This window comes from Anas platyrhynchos, chromosome 7, assembly GCF_047663525.1.
Source record: "Anas platyrhynchos isolate ZD024472 breed Pekin duck chromosome 7, IASCAAS_PekinDuck_T2T, whole genome shotgun sequence".
Lineage (NCBI taxonomy): Eukaryota > Metazoa > Chordata > Aves > Anseriformes > Anatidae > Anas > Anas platyrhynchos.
This window is the reverse complement of record NC_092593.1, coordinates 15,451,947-15,474,281: the sequence shown is the minus strand read 5'-3', so window position 1 is coordinate 15,474,281 and position 22,335 is coordinate 15,451,947. Positions and strand designations below refer to the sequence as shown.

Genomic DNA, 22,335 nt, shown 5'->3' with positions numbered 1-22,335 from the left:
AATGGAGTGTAGCCACCTTCTGTATAAAGTTTCTGTACCAAGTACTTTTTAGTTCTATCAAAAAATCCATCCTGAGTAATTTTCAAAATCATTTTTAACAATGTTTTTAATGTAGATTTGTGTGGTGGTTTATTTTTTCTATTAATTTTGAAACTTGTGCAAGATAAAAATACAGAGATGTTTTCTCCATCAGATTACAAACAGAGGTGACTTTGTCCATTGGCTCACCATATTGCCATGAACATAAAATTTAGAGCAGTTCTTATCATTAATTTTCAGTCTTTGCTTCTGAAGATGGGAAAATCTGGCCCACTGTAGTGATGGATGACCACTGTGACAATGGGATGAGATCATACCCATTGCTATGACACAGGTCAGCCTGCGCATAATAAGGCTATAAGGGCACTACTGACTTGAACTTGCATCAAGTCAAACTCAAGCGGCCTTCAGCCAATATATCTTCATTTTATAACACTACCAATAACAGAAAATAGGTTGATGTTATTACTAGTTTGTATTCTTTTAAATAATGGTAGACTTTAATATTAGAAAAGAGTCTTTTTGGTCATCTAATTGAGCCTTCACAATAATATTTCTCTAAGTAATTTCTGCACTATAGACACTGCTTTGCTATTCACATTACAGACAAGCATATAAAGGTTGCTCCAAACTGAAAATCATTTAAAATGTTTCTGCATCTAAGACCAATTAAAGCTTCCCACAGCCATAAATATGGCTACCATGAGATTAAATGAGTATTTGTGACATGTTCCAACAGCATGGTTGCTATGAATAACTGTAACACCTATACAGAACTACTTTGCTACCATTGCCTCATTTCCTAAGAGAATAGAAGCCTCAAATCTCCTTAATGGATATTGTGTAAAAAATCTCCAAGAAAAACCCTTATCATCTGCTAAAGAGAGAAGCTGATGTTTTGGTTTCTATCTGCTCATAAAATAAATCTCATTAACAATTGTCAGTCTTCAAAAGAGGATTAGAGCTTGCAGTGCAAGTTTATTGTTTTCTGAGAATCACTGCCTGTCAGTGGACAAGCTGATGTTTATACCTAAACCACTTCCTCATTGCTGGGTACAGTTAAGAACATAAACCAAAATACCTTTATGGTCAGACTCTATCTCCAGAGGTGGAGAAGCTATATTGACTTGTTAAATCATGCAGTCACTGACTTGACTGCATGTTCTTGTGGAGAACTTAAGGTTTCTCTGGAGAGAAGAGGAAGACTTAAAGAAACATCAGGATTCTGTTCCTTGCTATTGTAGACAAAACACTCAACAGAGAACCAAAGCACTTGGGATTTGACATAGTTCTGGAACACAGGGCTGTCTTGTGACTAGGAAACTGGACAGAGACTCAAGAGATATGTGAATTCCACTCCAGAATTAGATTTTGGGGAAGTCGCATCTTTGTGCCTTGATTTTCCATGTGTAAAATAAAATGTTCCCTCCCCTCCCCCCCCTCCTCATTCCTGCATTCCTTCACTACTTTATCTGTATTTATTGCAGCTCTGTTACTCAGTGTAGCCCTTAGCTGAAGTCTCCAGGCACTACTACAATGCTGCTGTAACATGCTGCATCCCAGAGTAGTTAAGAACTGGGACATGCGCATGGCCTACGTAATTATTGTGCTAAATTGAAACGTAAAGAAATTGCTACCCGAGGTTATAGATCTTCATGTTTAGAGTTTGAGGGGCTCCTGGTTTGCCCATACTGCTGCAACTTTCTTGCTCCCATAGCCATTTTCTATCCCTTTGTGAGTAGTTTAAAGTTCACTCCCTCTATGAAAACTCATTTCACATAATAGGAAGATCAGAAGCAAGAAAAGCTTTCTCCCATAGCCAGCTCAGTCTGCCTTGAATATTTTGCTGGATGCCAGACAAAGTTCTAGCACTTCACTTTTTCCTTGCATTTCTGTTTCATTTTAATAACTTCTTGTAATGTGTTTAGCCAGGTTTCCATTTGAGCCCGTTGCAGTGATGACCATAGAGTGTTCACCTAACTTAGTCGTGGGTTCCTGTGTGTCATCTCTGGGTTCCTGCCATCCTCAAACATAAGCCACAGGATTTTCTCACTGTGCACGCCATTGTGATCCCAGCTAGCAGCACCTCTTCTGCTGGAGAAAACATAAACCATGTCTGTCTTTATTTTCTCCCTCTTGGGCCCAGGCAAGGGCAAGGGAAAAATTTCCCATATTCTGTGCTTGTTCTGTTCACATGGCTTTCATCTATCCTGCACCTTATGCCACTGGATGATGAAGGATATTTGCTTAAAATCTTGGCCCTTCCAGGTAACAGCTTATATCAGGTTCTAGTAAGAATGTTCTTTGATGGATGCTTTGGTAGAAGATTGTCCCTTGGATTCTGATTTCTGCAAGGTGATTAAGATATTTTAACATCTGTTTTGATCAAGCTGCCAGCTGCCTTCGTTTAACAACTGCACTAACTATATACTTCTTGCAAAGAGTGAAAGGGGTTGTCCATGTGTAGTAGACCAGTAAATGAGTCTGCTCCCAGCTTCAAAACAACATTATTCGTTCTTCAGTTCAAGCAGTACAAACTCATGCTTGAGGGCCTTAGACGAAAACCCTGCTGTTAGTTCCGGTGTGATCAGGTACATCTGCATCATGCTTTGCAATTCTGATGCCTTTTCAGAAGCACAATCTGCTTAGTTGCAATTGGCATTGAGATAGTTCTTTCATCTTAAATGATGTGACTTTCTGAAACACCGACCTTTTGAAGCTGATATTTCTCATGCTAGGTCTCTGGATTTAGTAGAGCATGAATTTTAAACAGCTGTCACATCTGCACGTTCTAATAAGATTGGTCAGTGGGGAAATGCTGTTATTGATTTTGGATAGATATTAATACCTTAAGGTAGCAGTGAATAGGGCAGTGTTTTGTTTTTTTTTTTTTTATACATACGGGCCATCAGATCTTTTTTCCTAATTCTTTCTCTTATATGTACTGAGAAAAATACATTGAAATGCTGAATGAATGCACACGATTATATATGTAAAGAAATGAACTAAAGAATACAAAAAAATGGGAGCAGAAATGCAGTTTAATTAAAGGTATGTTCTAGAGGATCTAACTCATGGTGAGGATGATTTACATTATCCCGAGAGCAGATGCACAGGTGACTCGATTTACTGCCTGAGCTATTTCCCACTCCACACAGGCAGTTTTGAGTTATCTGAATACCTGGTTCATCAGTCCCAAATGTTGTCCAAACCCAACAATCACGGGAGTTCCAGTGAATGCATAAAATGTAACAGCATTTATTGTCATACCATTTCTGATTACTGTTGCCAAGGGGAGTCATAACTTTGAATTTCCTGTATTTTTTTGTTTGTTTTACTGTTTCAGCCATGAAATGAATTCATCATGTTAATGCCATTTCCTTGGCACAGAGTAAATGGGAGGAACATTTACCCAGTATTTTGGTTCCACGAATTCAGACTAACTCCTTCTTTGAAAATAGCTTTTTTCCTTCTTAAGGATGCTGTTAACTAGAATATATTTAGTTGAGATTTAGGAAAAAAATGCCTACATTTTGATCACTTAAGCTTTAAATAACATCCCTAGGGATGGAAATGTAGTTCTGATACACAGAAGGGTTGCTTTCTATTGAAAGAGAACAAACTGCAAAATTTTGAAATCCAGTCTATTTAGGTTTCTCTTTCCTCATCTGTTTGCAGATGTTTTCACCTTTCTGTTTGCACTCTCTTCTGATGCTCATTCTCTTGTGGGTAAGCGCTTCCCCTGTAAAAACGGCAGTGACAGAACTGCTTCTCAGATAGCCCAGAGCGGGAGTGACTTACATGTATTTCATTATTTTCAATTTCTCAAACTAGCATTTTGAAGCCCCATCCAACCTGGCCTTGAGCACTTCCAGGGATGAGGCATCCACAGCTTCCCTGGGAAACCTGTTCCAGTGTGTCACCACCCTCATAGTAAAGAATTTTCTTCCTTATATCTAATTTAAATCTACTCTAATTTAAAGCCATTATGCTGCATCCTGTCACTACACCCCCTGACAGAGAGTTCCTCCCCAGCTTTTCTGTGGGCCCCCTTTACTGGAAGGCCACTGTAAGTTCTCCCCGGAGCCTTCTCTTCTCTGGACTGTACAGTCCCAGCTCCCTCAGCCTGTCTTTGCAGGAGATGTGCTCCAGCTCTCAAGGCCCTGAAGGCTGTTCAGGTCCCGCTGGATGGCATCCCTTCCCTCCAGCATGTCGACTGCCCCACTCAGCTTGGTGTCATCGGCAAACTTGCTGAGGGTGCACTCGATCCCACTGTCCATGTTACAGATAAAGACAGCATAGTGCCAGTCCCAGTACTGACCCCTGAGGAGCACCACTCGTCACTGGTCTCCACATGGAGACCAATTCCTTAAAACATTAAGAAAAGCAAAGTTTCTCAAAGCATGTAAGAAACGCAAAGAGATACATAAACTACAATGCAGACAGGAACATGTAACTGGAAAAAATCTCTTTGGCCATCAAATCTACTTCATTGCTATTTGAGGCAGTGCTATCTAATATTTCTTTTTTGTTATCTGTCACATACTGCCAGTGCTTCTCTCATTAGCAAAGTGCATCGTTGCTGCACTGGTGCCAGATGTGATAAAGAAAAAATTAATAACAAAATCTGCCTCAAGACTAATCACTGAGCAACTCTACCAGTAACTTCCCTCCAGCCTAATATATCTTCACTCAAAGCCATTTCTTGCCCTTTCACTGTAAACCAGCTCTTCACCCAGCTTCTAGATCCCCAACTATCTTAGCCCCAGTCCCCAGCACAGCACCCTCACCAATGTTGTATGGAAAAAACAAGGCCAGTGAGAGCTACTGTACTTTTCCTGTTTAGAAAAGCTTGGATGCTCTCAAGGCTGTTAATTCAAGCCCAGCATTTGCTGCTCTGCAGTTCAGTGTCATGATCCCTGACTAAATAGTTATTAAAAGTATCTGTAATCAAAACTGAATTGCAGTTGGCAGTTTGGCAGAAATCTGGGATGGAGGTTGTCCTTCTGCCTTCAGTACATTACATTTAAGTTTTTCTTCCAATTTATGTCATGTTTTTTGTTTATAACTTTATTTTTATGACCCCTGTTCTCTTTTGCCTCGACTGTGGCAGTAGTGACTATCTGAAAAGAGAAACAATTTGTTCCTTCAGTTCTGGAGGAATGTAGATTTTTGAACCTCTGTTACCCTAGGGTGATATAGGGTGATTTATATAGGGTGACTTCTGCCCTTATTCACTATTCATTGCTCATTTGTTTGGCTATATGTTTCTATTGAGCTTAGCACCTTAGCATGAAATAAATATGGGAATTCTCTAAGGAGGTCTTTGCCATTCCTCTATTACTGGCTTTGCATCTTCATTCTTTATCTGGAAAGCCAGTGTTTCCAGATAAACAGAGACTTACCAGCTAGAATTACTGTCTATTACCCAGATTGTCACTGGTTTCCAAACTTAGCCCCAAGGCATTGTAGCAAACTACCTAGCATTACCCAGTACAACTTCACTCTGCTACAAAGTGGTTTTGTTTTATCTGTGTTATACTTTTCAGTTTACCTTGCAGACCATAGCATTCCTAATGCACAGCTCTGTACCCCACCTCTCCACATTTTATATCTGTCCTTCTGCAGTAATGTGTTTTATTCAAAACCTTTGTCCTGGTCATTACAACTGTTCTATCACATTCCCACTGTTCTTACAGCATGCGGTTTAATTATTATCATGGTATCCAGTAGTGCAAGCTCTTCTTTTGCTTAAGTTTCTGGAGTTTGTATAGGAGCACGTCATTTGGTGGCTATGGACAACTTTCTGCTCTGCTTTGCAATCAGGTGCTGCACTAGTTAATTTGCAGAACCAGCACAACATCAGTTCTACCCACTGATAGAAGCTTTGCTCTCTGAAGGGTGCAGAAGTCTGTGTTTGGTGGAGTGGGAAAGTGGTCTTCATTTAAGGTGAATAGGATTTTAACAACATGTTAGGTTTTATAGTCCACAAAATTGTTAGAAGACTGGAGAAACACTTTGCTTTGAACACAAGTGGAAACAAAACATGACAGTCAACTGATGAGCAATACTGCTGACTAAACACTGCACTGAGTGCACACAGTCGGCAAACTGAAAAAATGTTTATTTTTTTCTAATGCCTTTCAGTTGCAGTAAATATGGGTGTTTCTTTAAACAATAGCAGGTACACAACAGTTTCAGAAAGCATTGTTGATGGTGGCCTTGAAACAGCTCGACAAAACTTTGGCTGTAACTCCTAGAAAAACAATTCTCATTCTTTTCTAAATAGCGTCCTGGAACTCCATCCAGCTGAAGAAACAAAATGGTCATTTAAATGTTGTGCATGTGACTTTACTAAAACATCATCAGTCTAATGTGATGATTCCTCAATTGAACAAATTTAATCACAACTCAGCGGGGTTCCACTCGTGTAGATTTATGAAGACAATGATTGGACCGTGTGTTACTGCAAGAAATACCATTCACATGTCAGTACAACTTCGAGACAATTGAAGGAACAATATGTAGCTGAATGAGAAATGTCTGATCCATGCTTGGGCTTCACCGCTTTGTTGTGCTGATAGTGATTGCCTATGCTGGAAAATCCAATCATACACTAGAGAAGTAACAGGCATGCTTTATGCAACTGACAATTTTATGAAAATCCCAGCTATTTCTGCACTTCTGCTACAGTAGTACTGTAGCTCAGGGTGTGGGAACTGGTGGTGGGAACACAATAAAACCTCTGGGAATAAGATTTACAGGCGCTTTGCGAGTCCAGATTTGAACAGTTCCCACAACATCTTCTGGAGCGTAGCCACTCTGAATCTGAAAAACAGGCTGCTGTCAGAAATGTTTGCACCTGCTCCTGTTGTTGGTAGTACCTATAGTGAGAAGAACTGAAAGGCATTGTCTGTGCCTTTTCTTTATTCTCCTTTCCTGTTTTGTTATGCTTTAGGTAGCAGTGTGTGCAAGTTGTCCTCAGGCTGCCAGTTAGCCAGGAAGAAACAGAGTAGGGATCCTCTTAAATTTCCGTACAGGAGTTGTGATTATTCTCATTCATCATTTTGAGAGTTTGTTATTATCATCACCCATTGAACAAGTGATTTTCCAGAAAATAAATTAGCTCAACTTTTAGAAATATCAGGTTTAAAAAAATGTTTTTGAATAAGTATCGATGTTAATGACAAAGTCCTACCATTCAAGATAGTAAAGTAACATACCATATAATGTTAGAAAGCAAAAAATCCACTATTTCTGTATACATGTGTGTTTTAATCAGACTGGAGATATTGCTGGTATGCAGTTCACAATCTTTTAGGTAAAGAATTAAACCTTCTTAAGGGAATGGGGGAAATACTGCCAGACTGCACGTAGCCATGGATAATTTATGGTGCCTGACCTCAAGACTAGAAACAATCTCAAAAGTATGTATTTACCTATTTGTTCCGACCTTTCCTCAACCCAGACGTGCCAATATCTATGTATGAGGTCTTTTATTCCCTTCAAATTAAGTGATTGGCATGAAGTGAAAGTAATGTTTCAGAGTTAACCCACATGAGAAGCAGGTAGGTGGGTCACTCACTGGTCAAGAAGGTTTAGTACATCTGCTTGAATTTTTGGCTTTAAGGCTTTGCTCAAATTCTAAGCAAATTTTCTAAGCCATGGGCAAAAGTCTATTGAATGTACCTTTTATCATCTGCTGATGTAAAGGTATGTGTAACATAACTAAATGGCTTTGTTTTTATAGGTCCCCAGACTAGTTTTAGTGTCTGCACTTCTTGATTGCTTCTGGTTGAAAACCCTTCACCAATTTGTAATAGAATGGATTGGCAGTGCCACGTCTATTAGTGAAAGCAATGTATATTTGCATATAGATAATGAAACTCTATTTTCTACCACTTTTCTGGCATCATATCACATAAAAAGGAATTATAACTATGAAAAAACTGTCCGTAACTGGGGGAAAAAAAAAAAAGTGCTGCAAATGATTGCAGACACTATAAAGCGTAATGACTTTTAAAAAACAAGACCTCAAACCAAACCAAATCAAATCAAATCCGGACATCGGTGTTGCATCACACTTGTGTATTTTTAGAAACATTTATAGCGCTGCTCTCCTGGAGGTCATCCAGCCGTGCTGTCATGATTGCTCATGTGCAGTTTGGCTGGTGCCAAGCAATGGAGCTTTCAGCTCTCTCAGTGGTGGGTTTGATGTGGGGAGGAAGCAGCGTGGGAGGCACTTGTAGCCCTGGGGACAGGCAGTGTGGGATCACGTCGGGCTGTCCCCAGCAAACATTCCACCAGCAGAGCTGGCATCTCCTTTGGGTTTGCTCCCACGGTGCCACAGCAACTCCTTGGTGCCTTTTTAGTGATTCAGGTGGCTGCTAGCAGGGCACTGAGTTTCCATGAGATGCTAAGTTAGTCATTCTGCCTGGGTGGGAACAGGGCTGCAGTGACCGCTGCTTGTCACCATCACAAGTGTCCTACACAGGGCTCCTGTCACAAGTGTCCCCAGCAAATGGCCATGAAGCCTGCAGGACTACCTCCCCAGGAATAGTTGGTGCCTGCTGGGTGAGCTTGCAGTCCCATGGGAAATGTTGTCATCAGAGTTGTCTCTTCTTTGCAAGAAAGAGATGATGAGTTCCCATACTTGTCAATCAGGCAGCGTTTCCCAGCGCTGACTTTAAACAGTGCGTTTTTTTTTTCCCTTTCTTTAAAAAAATAAATAAGTTTAAGGCAGCATAACACTTGACATTTAACTCTCTGGTTACCATGGAAATAACATCAGGTATTTTGCAAACTCCTGACAGGTACAAGTTACAGTGAATAGCAAGGTATCAAAATAAATAGATAGGGAAAGCAGATTCTGGGCAAAAACAGCTTCAGACCAACCTGTATTGTCATGCAAGACTTAAGTGAAAATTCTAAGTTTAAAACAACTGATTCTTTCTTGTTAAATTATCCAGTTGTCTGAACACTTTCTGAAACCCCAAATTAACTATTTCACATAAATTTTTGGCAATCACATGGAAGCAGTAATTCTCTTGAAATAGGCTCACTTTCTCAAGTAATAAGCAGACAGGTTTTAGCCATTCTTGTTACCCAAATTGTCAAACTCTACAGAATTTATCTCTGTTTAAGTAAGGACGTGATAATTGCTGCACTTCTGTGCTCTTTCAATTGTTATTGAGCTTTAATGAAACCTTTCAGGTGGGTAGTCTACAAACTTTGCAGTAAACTCCAAATGCAACCAAGATGCAAAACCATCTCCAATAACATAGCAAAAGACCTTGTCCAAACTTTAGGAAAGTTGTGCCAATGACAAAATTCACAGCTACTGTCAGGGCAGAGGAGACTGTTTTGTCACACTGTGCAATACTATTGCCCTTAGCAGTTACACAGTTAAGTTGTTTACAAGATTTACATGCTCTTCTTGGCATTTCTGGGACGATGCTCTCATCCTGCAAGTATTGGAAGTGCCTTGCTTGCACCTATTGAGATGGGTGTTTGTTATTCCCAGAGCTTTAACATTCCTGTTCTTTCACCAGCTCATTCTGCATGTTGTTTCTCTTGCAGACAAACCGACCTTTTTTCTTTTTTCTTTTTTCTTTTTTTTTTTTTTTGACCCTTTTTGTAGCTTGAAAGTGCAATTTCATATCTGAAATTATTTGGTTTATTAAAAAGAAAATAGATACCTCTGTTTTGGAATGCCCCCTCTGCCTGTACAGGTTCTGGTGGCTATTAGAAACAAGAAAACAAGTAACTAAGTAAAAATAATGAGCTCCATTTAACGTAAGTATTCTAAAATTTTTCGCCACATAGTTGTACATGGGGAAAAAGAAATATTGAGCTGGGCCTGCTCATGATCAGCAGCCATTTCACAGAGTTAAAGGTGCAAAACCAAGAGCTGGCATGAGAGGTCAGAAGGGAGGGGTACTTGGAGGATGATTGCCTTGTACACGTTTCAAATTTTCTTCTGCATTTCTCTCTCGTTTGTATTTCAGAAAGACGAGAAAGCCACAATAGCCAAGATGAACCGCCAGCGCACTAACTCCATCAGCCATAACCCGCCACACTGGGGTGTCGACAGGCCCTTTTATAACCACCTCGGAGCTCACCAGGTCTCCAAGGAGATGAAGAGAATGGTAATGCCTTGCTTTATGGACATTAATGTCTTTTCTTCTCGATACAGCATTATATAACTCTCCCTGCTTTGTCTGAAGGTTTTTGCAGCCCTCAGGGCATTTTCCAAATGGGGGAGGTAAATTCTTTTTTGACTACAGAAGTAATAATAATTGGTACATCTGGAGGTGAGTGATTGTGAGATGAGGTGCAGGGCTGTTTGGAAGGGGAAGGGTGGCTGAATGGCACAAAGAAGGCTCTTTTGTCTGACTTGTCCCCCGTTCTGAAAACTCATCCAGGCTGTTTGAGAAGATGTGATTAGCTACAAGAATTGCTCAGTAACCCAAGCATTCAAATGGTAGATGACATACATTTCTATTAGTTCATAACAGACTTCATCACCTGCAAAGGTTCCTTATTTTGATTATAACAGGCAGATGCTGTTCACCTTCTCTAAGCTGTGTGCCAGCATACACTTGTGAGTCTCCAGGAATCATGCCACTGCATTTAACTCTCGAGAATATGTTATAATGTACATGGATTAATTGGCCTTAGGTATCGGGAATCTTCATTTCATAATTATACCTTTAATTCCTTCTAAATTAAAATGAACAATAGCCAGTTACCAACACAATTGGGCTGAGAGCACTTTTGTGGCTTATTTTACATAAAGTTAGAGATGATATCTTTGTTGTCTGCAATAAAGATGATTAAAAGAGAGTTTATATTATAAAGAAGGCTATTAATAATAATAAAAGCATTTAGCACCTATGTAATAATTTACATGGGTATGCAGATTGTTCTATGAGCTTACTAATCTTTGGATGAAGTTTTAAATAAATGACTTTCTTTTAACATTCTATATGTCAGGGTAACGTAAGACAAAATTAAAATATATTTACCTTGTTTACACATGAACATGTCTGTCAGATTGGTAATGACAAAGCTGTTTGACGACTGCAAACCACATTCTGTTAGTCATTCTGTATACACGATATACAGCTGCATATCCAGCTCTTGAAATAGAGATTGGGGATTTTTTTGTGTTCCCTCTGTGGTTCATACAGGCATGACTAAAAGTCCTTCTGCAAAGAGTTCATCCTGCTGTTTTGGCCCTTTGTAAACAGTCAAAAGTGTATATTTGTTGCCCAAAGTCAAAGTTTTGCTACAGGTCACCAAAGGCTTACAGAACTTTTTAACATGAGGCTCACAACCACAGCTTAAATTTCTTGGCATAGCTAAAGGCAACTGCATATGGTGTCTTATAATGGAAAATGCTGGCAGATTTATTAATAGTTGGTGCTAATATTATTCAATCATAATATTATTTTACAGTGCTAAACTGAATTTCTTAATCTCCATAGTAATATTTCTTTCATTTCTCAGATCTTCAAATTAGGGTTTCTGACATAAGCGTACAGATCTGTGGAACTGTGCATTTTTTATGTGGGCTTTTCAATAGGTTGTGCTCAATAGGCATGACATTATTAGAAGAGCCTAATCACACTAGCACATAATTATAATTATAAGTTTCTTTGAATAGCTTTTAAGGAGTTCTTGCATCCTCCTGTTCAGAAACAAGGTGTAAGCATGCCAAATGGTATTATGCTTCTTGGTGTTAATTACAGTTTGCCATGTCTAGCTGGTTGTTCCGTTGGAAAAACATAATTATTTATTGAAATACCAAGCCGAGTCCTAAAAACTTCACTGCCCCTCACTTTTAAGAGGAAAGGATTCACTTTTTTTTTTTCTTCTTCTTCTTCTTATTTTGAACATTTCTTGTAATGGTATTTACCTTTTTATAAATTCAGCAGCTCAGAAAATCTTTTCCACTCAATCTGCTTCTGTGCTGCCTCTTGTAGCAAGTTCTCTTTTGAGAGGCTGATTTTGTCTGTGTTGTTTGTGTCATGCTATTTTCTGAAAACCAATTTAAACCTGTTTCAGATGTATTATTACTTATTTTCAGCTAAACTTCCTGTTGTACTTGTGGAACATTTTTAAAAATCTATTATTTACAGTATTTCCCATTGCTGTATCTCTGAGCTGCTTTAGTCAAAACAAAAACATGCTGCTCTCCATGGACTAGAGACCATTTTAATATCTGCGAGATGGACATCTTATTGATTATATCAGAGGAGCAATTTCTTCTTCTCCTCTCTCAGCTCTTTCTCTCTCTCTCTCTGTTAGCTTTTGATTTAAATAAGCATTTCCTTGCACCACCCAGCTTTGCACAGTACTTTATTTGTATACCATCTCTCACATTGTCTTATGTGGATGCTGTGTGTGCTTAAATGCATGCACAGTGCACACAGTCTTCGTGCACACTGCAAGCTGCCTGCTTAGAAGTGCAAAATACAGACAGACAGAAGGGGAGCAGAACTACAAAGGCTTTTTTCAGCCCTCCTCTGGGATGACATGTCATTGATCTCAGTAAGCCGCACCAGCTTTCAAAGCTCCTGAAAATGTTCTCGTTGTTCCACTTCACCCACCTACCCCCCAACCCTCTTGTATGTCATTATACATAGCCTTGTCTCTTGAAAACTATGGGCATGCAAGGCTGGATTAGTCAAAGCAGTAAGCCACAGGCAAGCAGTGCAGCATTGCCTTCCTCTTTAAAACCTGGAGCTCCTTAGCCCTGTAACATCAAAGTAAGTGTTTGTAAGAGCGGCCGTGAGCTAGAACTCTGTCAGGTTCAGGGTGATGTTGCTGTGATGTGCAGTTACGTTATATTGATACGGTGATATACATAAATTTGTGTATAGGGGACAAAATGGATGGTTACAAGGGACATAATTTTTTGTCACAAGACTTAGAACATGTTCCATTATGAAGGAAACCATATTTCCAGGAAAAAAAAAAAAAAGAGTCAATTTTCTGTGGTACTACTTAGAATTCCCCAAAAGAGAATATTAGAGTTCCCTGAATAGCATTTTTGGGAGGGATCTGTTTTATTTAAAAGAAAACAGAGTTATTTTGTCTTTCTTTCTTTCCTTTGAACACTGACTCTGGTAGCTCTCGGTACTCTGAGGATTTATTAGTAGTTTGGGAGGAGACAGATTCACATCAAAGGTAGCTGCCTGCTCCTTTTTTTCTCCTCTTTTGTCATGGCATTTTGACATTCTGCCGAGAGGGGACATGGGCACAGCATCACACTGAGGTGGGGTCTGGCAGGGTTCAGGGGTGGGCACCCTGCCATCGGCCCCTGCTTCTCTCCGTGTTGTGGCTTGGAGCTTAACCTCTGCTGGGTCCAGCTGACTTCAGTTGTTCCCCTGGGCACACAGGACTTTATCCAGGCACTCGCACACACATATAAATAGCAGAAAATATCAAACACATGTCCACGCAGCAATAATCTAAAACATTATGGAAAACTGGACTTATTTCCCTAGTCCTACCCTAGCTAGCTGGTGCACAAGTCAGCTGAGGTCGCAGCAGTGCAAGCTCATCCTCTCTTGGCCAGCAGCCTCTCCATCTCCCGATGCCCTGGTTTGCTCCCAGACCTCCTCTTTCCCCTTCCATCACTGGGCAGTGGCTTTTTTGCCCTGCTGAGCCTCCAGGGAGGCAGCATGCAGGAGGCACCAGGGTTGCTCCTTCTGCACTGTTCATGTTGCACACAGGGGAACACAAATCTCCCTACACCAGCCTCGTGTTCCCCACTGCTTCTCTGGCCCAGTTTGTAATTGCAAAACGTTCAGAAATAAACTGACTTCAAAGCATTTGAGTGCACAGGTATATTTATAGCTATAACAATATTTATACGTTACTAAGAAATACTTAGCTTTTCCCAGTATAGATCTCAGACTGCTTTTTTAATACTGATGAATTTTAGACTTCTGGAAATAATGCTTGTGCCTTAGTTTTCATCAGAAATACAAAACTATGTAAACAAGAAAAAAAATGGGGATAGTAGTTGACTGTAAATTGAAAGAGGTTTGTTGTAAACAACGATCAAAAGGCAAATATCGATACCTTCCAAAACGACAGGGCTGTTCTAGATGACAAATGATTCTACTCAGCGTTAGTAAGGCCGTAGCTGGAAAGCCATGTGCCGTTTGGGATTACAATCCTGTAGGAGAATGTGGATGAACTGGAGATAGTCCAGTGGAGAGAATTACAAATGAGGAGAGTTTCAGCAGCATGACCTGTGCGGAAGGGCTGAAGCCTGAAGCATGAGGTTTGTTTAGTCTAGAAAGGAGAACATTGAGGAGGAACAAAAGTCTTCAGATACATGAAGGCTTGCTTGTAAGGACAGGATATAACGATAAAACATTCTCCATGTCTGCAAAGTACAGGATGAAAAATAGTCATCTTAAGTGGTTGCAAGGAAGATCTAAGTTAAGGAAAAACATAGATACAAGGAACAGGCTACATAAGGAGCTTGTGAAACTCCTGGTTTTGCTGAAAACATTTTATTTCCTTCAGGGCTTTTCAGTCTGGAGGGTCATAAAACAATTTACAAATACAAAGACAACAAGAAAAAATCAATATTGATATATGAAATAAGAATGAGAATTCATAGGGCATAAAGAACAGAAGATACCTTTAAATATTTTATGAAGTTTCCGGTCTAGGCTGCACAAACCTTTGAGGCATCTATCTCTATCTTTGGACAGGAGCCAGCTATACCCACATTTCTGACAAATATTTGCCCAGCCCTTGTTTAAAAACCTGAAAGGATGGAAATCCCACAGTTGTGCTGAGCATCCTTGTCGATGGTTTGATTATTTTTCTCGATCTTTCACTTCAGATTCCCTCACTTTAGTTTTAAAACATGGTGCTGCATAAGACTATTTATGGTAGATAGAGACTAGTTCAGCCTCCCAGTTGAGGGAGTGCCCCCAACACCAGTGGCACGCTGGCCAGCTAAGACTGCCACAGCCAAATGCTGTCTGGCTTCCCAAAACCAGAAGCATGAGTTGTGCCTCGAGATCTGGTCAGCCATGCAAAGCCCTGATGTTGTTTCTGTCATACATACAGCTGTTGTATTTATTTTACACTGACTAGCACAGCCAAGCAGCTTAGCTTGTTCCACTAATACATGCCATTGGGAAGGTTTGCTTCAGAAACAGGTACCTCTGAGTCCTTGTAATCCAACAAGAGCAGAGCGCTAATGGGATTCCTGAGCCTGGTCGTAGGTGCCTGGCAGATTTCCTTTTATTTTTTCAGCTGGTGGAAAGGTCTAACATCAGGAAGTTTAGGAACAGAAAGAGGAAACCCTGAAGATCAGCGATGCTGATTTCAGTCTGAGCATGTTTCTGTCGTGAGCCTGCGTAAGACTTATGAAGCATTTAATTTGCAATGAAATGGTGTATGAGCTCAGTGCTAGTTACAAAGTAAAACAGAAGTGAAATTGAATAGAGTTTATGCAATGTGTGGGAAATATGACTGCATGCAGATGTTAAAAATGTGAGGCGAGGTTAAAAATTGCATCCTGGGAATGGCTGGAGCAGTAAAGAACAAGCTCTGCTTTCAGGTAGGCACGGCCTGATGCCTCGTGGCACCATGCAGAGCTCTGTGCTGTCTCCTGCACGATACTTGACTGCTTTTGTGGCGTTTACTTTCTAATGAAACATCCCTTGTCTACAAGCCTGGTCATTCAAGCATAAAATATAATTTTTTTGTATTATTCGCCCCGTCTTAAGCCAGGCAGCTCTCTGCATGTTGAGTCACAAATACAGCTCACTTCCACCCTTTGTTGTCCCCAGGTTGCCCTTACAATAGGTTTTCTTGTTACTTGGAAATGAAAATTGGGAAACAGGTGCATCAGAGGAACAAGCACTACACCTGGTTTTGTGCCAAGTACACTGATTAAACATCAGAAATGATCAAAAATGTAAACTAAAAGTCAGTGGGGCAAGTTTTCCTCAGTCAGTAGTGCAGCCGCATCAAAGAGAAGTGGATTTGACTCCATGAATGAGGCACAGAGGGCTTGCCCTCCTTCTAAAGGTTTTCATTTAGCTCGGGGTCACTATTATCCTCTTTTCCAGCAATCATCTGCTAAATCTGGTAACAGCAACACTGACGTCAGCAGAGTTGGATGAGGGCACCCAATGGAGAATTTGACCCACTATTTTTTTGCTGCTATTGTAATATTCAGAACCCCCCAAACTCCTGTAATCAAGCAGGGACAAACTCCCATGTGATCCACTCTGCTGTAATCCCCATCCACTGCCACAGACCTGGAGGGAATTGTTAATCTCGTCTGGGTTTTCTATAATCAATATGTTTAGATAGCTGACAAACAGCAAGGGGAGGAATCCTATCCCACAGTTATGCCGTATAATTGCTTTGGCACTTCTGAAAAGAGGATTTGTCTGATTCAAATGTTCCGTGTGATCTCACATAAATGAGTGGGAGCCATATAAAGCATTGTACATTGCTCAAGTTGTCAGAGGCTTTGTACAGTTTTGTGTCCTCGTCTGCAAACTTACATTTTATTCCAGATGATCAGGGCTTGCAATCATCCCTGATTTTCTTTTTTTTTTTTTAAGAGGGGTAAGAGTCAGCAACCTGCAACAGCTGATCTGCAGCTGCATTTGTAAAATTTAGGTAGAATTTAATATTTGCATGGAAGTCTTGCACTGATAATTTTCCCACCATCGTGTACCCCTTTCTAGAGTAAACTGTAATCATACAGGAAAAGGCAGCTTGGGTCAAGACACTACTGAAACAAGTCATCCAGTCTTTTAGTCCTGCCAAATTAAGCCTACAGAAAGAAAGATACTCATGTCTATTTATGCAAGGAACACTTCCTCTGATGTTAGTGGCAGCTCAGCACAGGTGGACATCGGAAGTGAAGTTGTGGCAGGTCAGCAGCTTTGGGTCTGATGTTCAGAGGTGGTGAGCAGCTGTGGTCAGCACCGGTGGGTGAATTTGGTTAAGGCTGGTTATGTTTGGATGTGGTCTGTCTACGTCTGTGCATCTGATTTGAAGGCTATTCGACAGCAATTTCTGTAGAATTGTGCTGTTTGTTATCATTTGGAGTGTGGAGATGAAAGGACAGAGATTAAGGAGCCAGGAACTAAGTCAGAGCATTTCTACGACTACCTATTTTTATCTTTTCTGTTTTGCAAGGTATGGTCACTTCTCACAAGTGAGGCACAGAACCATGTACCATTTCACTTGAAAATGTATCCTTGACCTGTAGAAATTTGGATTCAGACAGAAAACTGGAAAGTGTGAGCAACCTGCACTTCTCCAAGGTGTGAGCTCAGAGCCAGAAGTTAATTAAAATTAAGGTGGGAAAACCTATTTCAAAGCAACAATTTATGTTCTACAGAACATAAATCTGGTGGGCCAAATAAATCCATGTGCTTGGTCAGGTCCAGTCTAACTGCCATGGGCTGTGTACCAAATCATCTTCAGCAGAACAAAGTGAAGTGTTTCACCATCTGTGAGCAGTGCAGAGGAATGAAAGTCTATTTATCAAGTGGGGTGGGATGCAGAAAGGGAGCACTTCAGCTTTCCTTTTCAGTACTCATTAGTCTATGCTCCAGCTATAGCAGACACGCTCATTATATCTGTTTCATAAACTGGTTTTGTGCCAGTTTGTTGTTCTGCACTTAGATGCTTGTTAAATACCCTTCCCATCAGACTGTGTATTTTATGTGCCAGTTCTTTCTGGACTCTGGTATAGAAATTGCATTATTTCTGGCTTGAGTGCTTTAAAGTCCTTCAGTTTTGTTTCTGCGCTTACACCTAACAGCATCTGTCTTCCTAGCCTTGCCTTGTTGACCACAGGGACAAAGGCAGAATGTAAAACAGCACTGAAAACAGAGGTGAATAATCAGTTTTGCAGCAGAGCCATGCCAGGTTTGTTTTTAACTATGTCCACTCTGTGCCTGTCTGTCTCCTTTTGTGTTTTCCGTGGTCAGTGTGAAGCACCTGTGCTTTGTAAATTGGCCTGACCTCTTACAAACCTCATTTTGCCCCTAATCTTCTTGACCCTAAGTCTAAAGTTCTTTTGATTTCTGCTTTAAAATCATGTAAGTCCCATTTATTTGGGTCTTTGTGCTAGAGATGAGCAAAGGGCAAGCAAAATTAGTTTCTCTGACATTTTTGCCCTTACGATCTTTGCTGGAGTTGCCAACAAAGCTTTTAAGGTGGAATTCAAAGCGATCCAACCACGTTGCCATTAAGAAGGTCATAGAGCTCATCAGCCCCTCCACTATCTTATTTTTGGAGCTAACTGAAAAGTTAAAAGGATGTAAAGTCTATTCCACTTCTCTTTGCATATTTACAATATGTTAATAATTACAGCTAATGTTCTCAAAGTTAGACTTATTATTTCTAATGGTTCTTGATTCGAAGCATTATGGTATAGCAGTCAGCTTGTCATGGTTTTGACAAACACTTTATCATTCTATTTAAGGAATCTGTATTAATCTTCAAAGAAAAGGGCTTAGTTAATTTAGAAGTCAAGCAGAGAGATAGAAGTCATATGAGCTTTTAGTGCAATAGATATTCATAAAATGTCCCTCATAAAATTGTAGACCTTTGGGACAGATGCAGTAATATAACATTCCCTCCTTTTTTCCTTCTGCACGTCTACTCCCACTGAAGGATGGTCATTAAAAGTAAGTGCTTGTAAATTCAGAGCCACCTGACCTGCCATAAAATGGTTGTTTTTTTAAGAATCCCACGTAGAAGAGAAGAAAGAGCAGGACTGTTCGTTGGTAGGTACTATTGCCTGTGAGGGAGCTGATTCAGCTAAGGTTGGGTTAATATTCCTTTATTCAGCAAGACAACTGTCTTAGTCTCAGAGCACTTATTAAATGCTTTTACCTTTACATTTGCAATCTAATGGCAGAATAATGCAGCCTCCTGGGGGAAGGGGGAAAATTCCAGTATCAGGGATATTTAAAATGTCATTGAATAAAAATTGCATGAGATCCTATATACAGAAGTCCATTAGCATGGCACTGTGATAAGACCCATCTCATGCCTTAGGATTCTTTCTAGAGAAAAGGAATTCTGGCCTTAACAAGGGCTACTCCATCACCATGGTTGTGGAGCTATTCCTGAACTCCTGTGAACTCACATCTGTCTGATTCTTGAAGCCATCACCACTATTGCCATTTTCATTCCTGCTGACAGTTCCCAGCCTTTTCTGCATAGCACCCTGGAAAGCCATCGGCACTGCTTCAGCTTGCTGGGCACAGGTCCATGAGCAATCAAGAGGGGATTTACATACTTTACTCCAGGAATTGGCTTCTTCTCTTCCTACCCTCTTATTCCCTCTCTCCTAAATGGTAGGCACTTGATACTTATTGGCTATTTTTCCAATAGCATTTGGGCGTTAAGGTTTCCATGTATGTGTGCAGAAATGCCAGGCTTGGCATAGCCTTGGTGAACTCAAAGCCTGCTCCATACCCACACAGGCTGGGTACAGCACTGCCCAGCTTCCAGCAGCAGCACAGACAGAAGAGGTCAGGGCTGCTTGCAGCAGCAACCACCATTATTTTACTTTCCTGCTTGAGCTCCTTCACCTGGAGATGTTTCTGCATATGGGATGGAGCTCCATGCAGAGATACCTGAGCAAGGTCGGGGGAATTATTCCAGCAGTGGAGGCAAACCAACAGTATGAGCATGGCCAGCTGTGCAGGATGGATAGGGGAGGAAAGCTGTCCCTGTGTCTGTGCTGCTTTGCCTGTCTTGAGGAACTTGTGATTTGTGGTCATTTTTCTACTATACCATGAGTGTGTTAATTCTTAGGAACAAAGACAAATCCACGTAGCCCATATTTCAAGATTGCAAGATTTCAATTTCAAGATTGACCATGCTTAGTGGTAATCCTGTGTATAACAGACCATTCCAATTCATGCAAGCAGCCCTAAGCTAAAGGGCTTTAATTGTAGCAAAGCATCCAAGACATCAAGAAATAAAACTGTTTGCTAACTGTGGAAAAGAGAAAAGACCAGTGTGCCATTAGTGCCCCAGCCTCTTGCAAGGGGAAGGAAATAATTTAAGTGACTATTTTCAAATGATTCTTATGGACCAAGCATGCCCACAAAGCAGGAGGAGGTACAAACACATCAACCAGAGCCTAGGGGAAATTTCCTTTCCAACCTGAAACACACAAGCAGCATGACGCTGTGTGTGTGATATCTCCTCTGCTTAAAAGGATTCTTAGTATGCAGTTTAGAGACCGGTGCTTCAGTGGACAGGAAAAAAAATCCTTGGTCAAAACCAGATGCTTGAGACATTTTTTGCTGTATCCTAGCAAAGCATTTCAATGCAAATAAGAAAGATCTCCTGTAATAAAATATCAGGTTTTAAGAAGATGGTTTTTTTTGTTTTGTTTTGTTTTTTGCATATGTGTTTTTTGGTTTTTGGTTTTGTTTTGTGCTTTTTTTTTTCTTCCTAAAATAATCTTGCAGACCTTTCTGCATAGCAATTCCATTTTTGGAAATTCTGCTTGAAGAGACTTTCTCATGAAATGGGAACATTTGAAGTGAATCATTTAATTTGCTTAACTTAAAGAGGTTCCTATTACATTTAATTTAAAGCTGATTCTCTCTAATTAAAGTTCAAGTCACTCTTAAATATTTAGCCTTGTTAGATGAAGATCCAGGAAAGAAAATATAATAATCTTTTCCTTTTCCTCTTTTGCCTTACCTGAAGTATGCTTATTGTGAGTTTTTACTTTTGAAACGCCAATTTTGTTTGAGCTGCCAGCTTGAATAACTTCCAAGCTTCCAACTTTCAAGCACAAATTAGTATTTTAATTTGCAGAACTAGATCAATTAATTCTGTATTATTTTAGAAACTTTCATTACCACAGTTTTTCTGGCAGAGAGAAGCATGGGAGAATTAAATTAATGTTGATTAAGTGATCACTCATACAAATGACCAGCTAAACATACAGCCTACATGTATTTTCATACTTGAGATATTGTGAAATACTGGCATTTTTTGAGAATAACTTTGCTGAGGTTTCTTTGTAAATTGACCTGCTGGCCTGTATCCTCAAACATATGCACCTAGAAGGCAGGACTTTTATATCTGTACTTAGTTTCAGGGCTTCATGAACAGTTTCTTAGCTGTCCATGAAAATCAGACCATTTTAGGGGATGCTCCAACTGCAATCAGTCATCCAGTTCCCATGTGGATAAGCTAGAAAATGTGAACTTGATGGCTATCTAATAAGCAAGTACTGTCTGTTTTCACATCAGTTCTCTCCCCCTCGTTTGTTGGCTGGTAGTTATCCATCTTCTGATGATTTTCTTATTTTTTTCAGCCTAACTGGCTATGACACCGGACAAATTACTGAGCATTTCGTCTCCATGATTAATCAGTGAGCTTTTGTTCTTGGCACTGTGTTGCAGCATCGCTTAGTGGATAAATAAATAAATAAATCAGATATTCCTGACGACTGTAAAACGATTAAGGAAAAAAAAAAGACACATGACAGAAAGTTGAATGATCCCTTCATCACTGTTTAATGTGAAATCAAAAGGACATGTTTTGTTTGGCTTGGATAAGTGCACATGCTAACATTGAATCAACATTACTGTTTCCTTCTTCCCACTGCACTTTAATCCACTGGTGGCTAGTACGCGGGACTGAGAGGCTTCCTTCAGCTGAATTTCAGAAGGGTTAAGTTGGAGTTGCAGTTTCTATTTTGAAATGTGGTTTTCATTTGAAACTGAGGATGTAAAAATGGGCATTGGTCTCAGTGAATCTCTGTCCTGCTTGTTGACCTTAGGGACCAAAGACATTTTTTACCCCTTGCCAAGCTGATGTCATTCAGGGACATTGTTGGATTTATTTCTGCCCGTCGCCATAATGCCACAGCACTAACTTGTTGCAAGAGCAAAATCTGTTCTTCACGGAGAGGTCGATGTTCTTGTTTCTGACAGTGTCAGACAAGGCAGCTGCACAAAAACTTACGCCCAAATGGTTTGACTTGTAGTTATGCACTGTCAGGAGAAACCTCAGTTTGCTCCCCCCAGCGTGGGAGAGGTGCAGGTCCGGCAGCTGGAACATCTTCACATGCTCTGAGCGGTTCGGGCCTGAGGTCTCAGGGAGGAAAACAAAAGGAATGTTACGTATCTCCCAGCTACATTTGTTTTATGTTTTGGAACACAAGGTACAAATCCCATGCCTGTGTATTTGACCCTGCGTGTTAAATATACAACTTTTCTTAAATTCACTTAAATTTAAGGCAAG

The 22,335-nt window shown here is 40.2% G+C and overlaps 1 protein-coding gene across 5 annotated transcripts in view; it reads left to right on the top strand.

Moving 5' to 3' along the window:
- The window catches only part of ADCY5 (adenylate cyclase 5), a 213,962-nt gene that overhangs the window by 159,058 nt on the left and 32,569 nt on the right, over positions 1–22,335 (top strand). For all 5 annotated transcript variants that reach the window (XM_021270949.4, XM_038181939.2, XM_072040775.1 and 2 more), the window contains exon 8: positions 10,047–10,187. In XM_021270949.4, the coding sequence (XP_021126624.4) occupies positions 10,047–10,187 (141 nt within the window). The remainder of the gene's footprint in view (positions 1–10,046; positions 10,188–22,335) is intronic.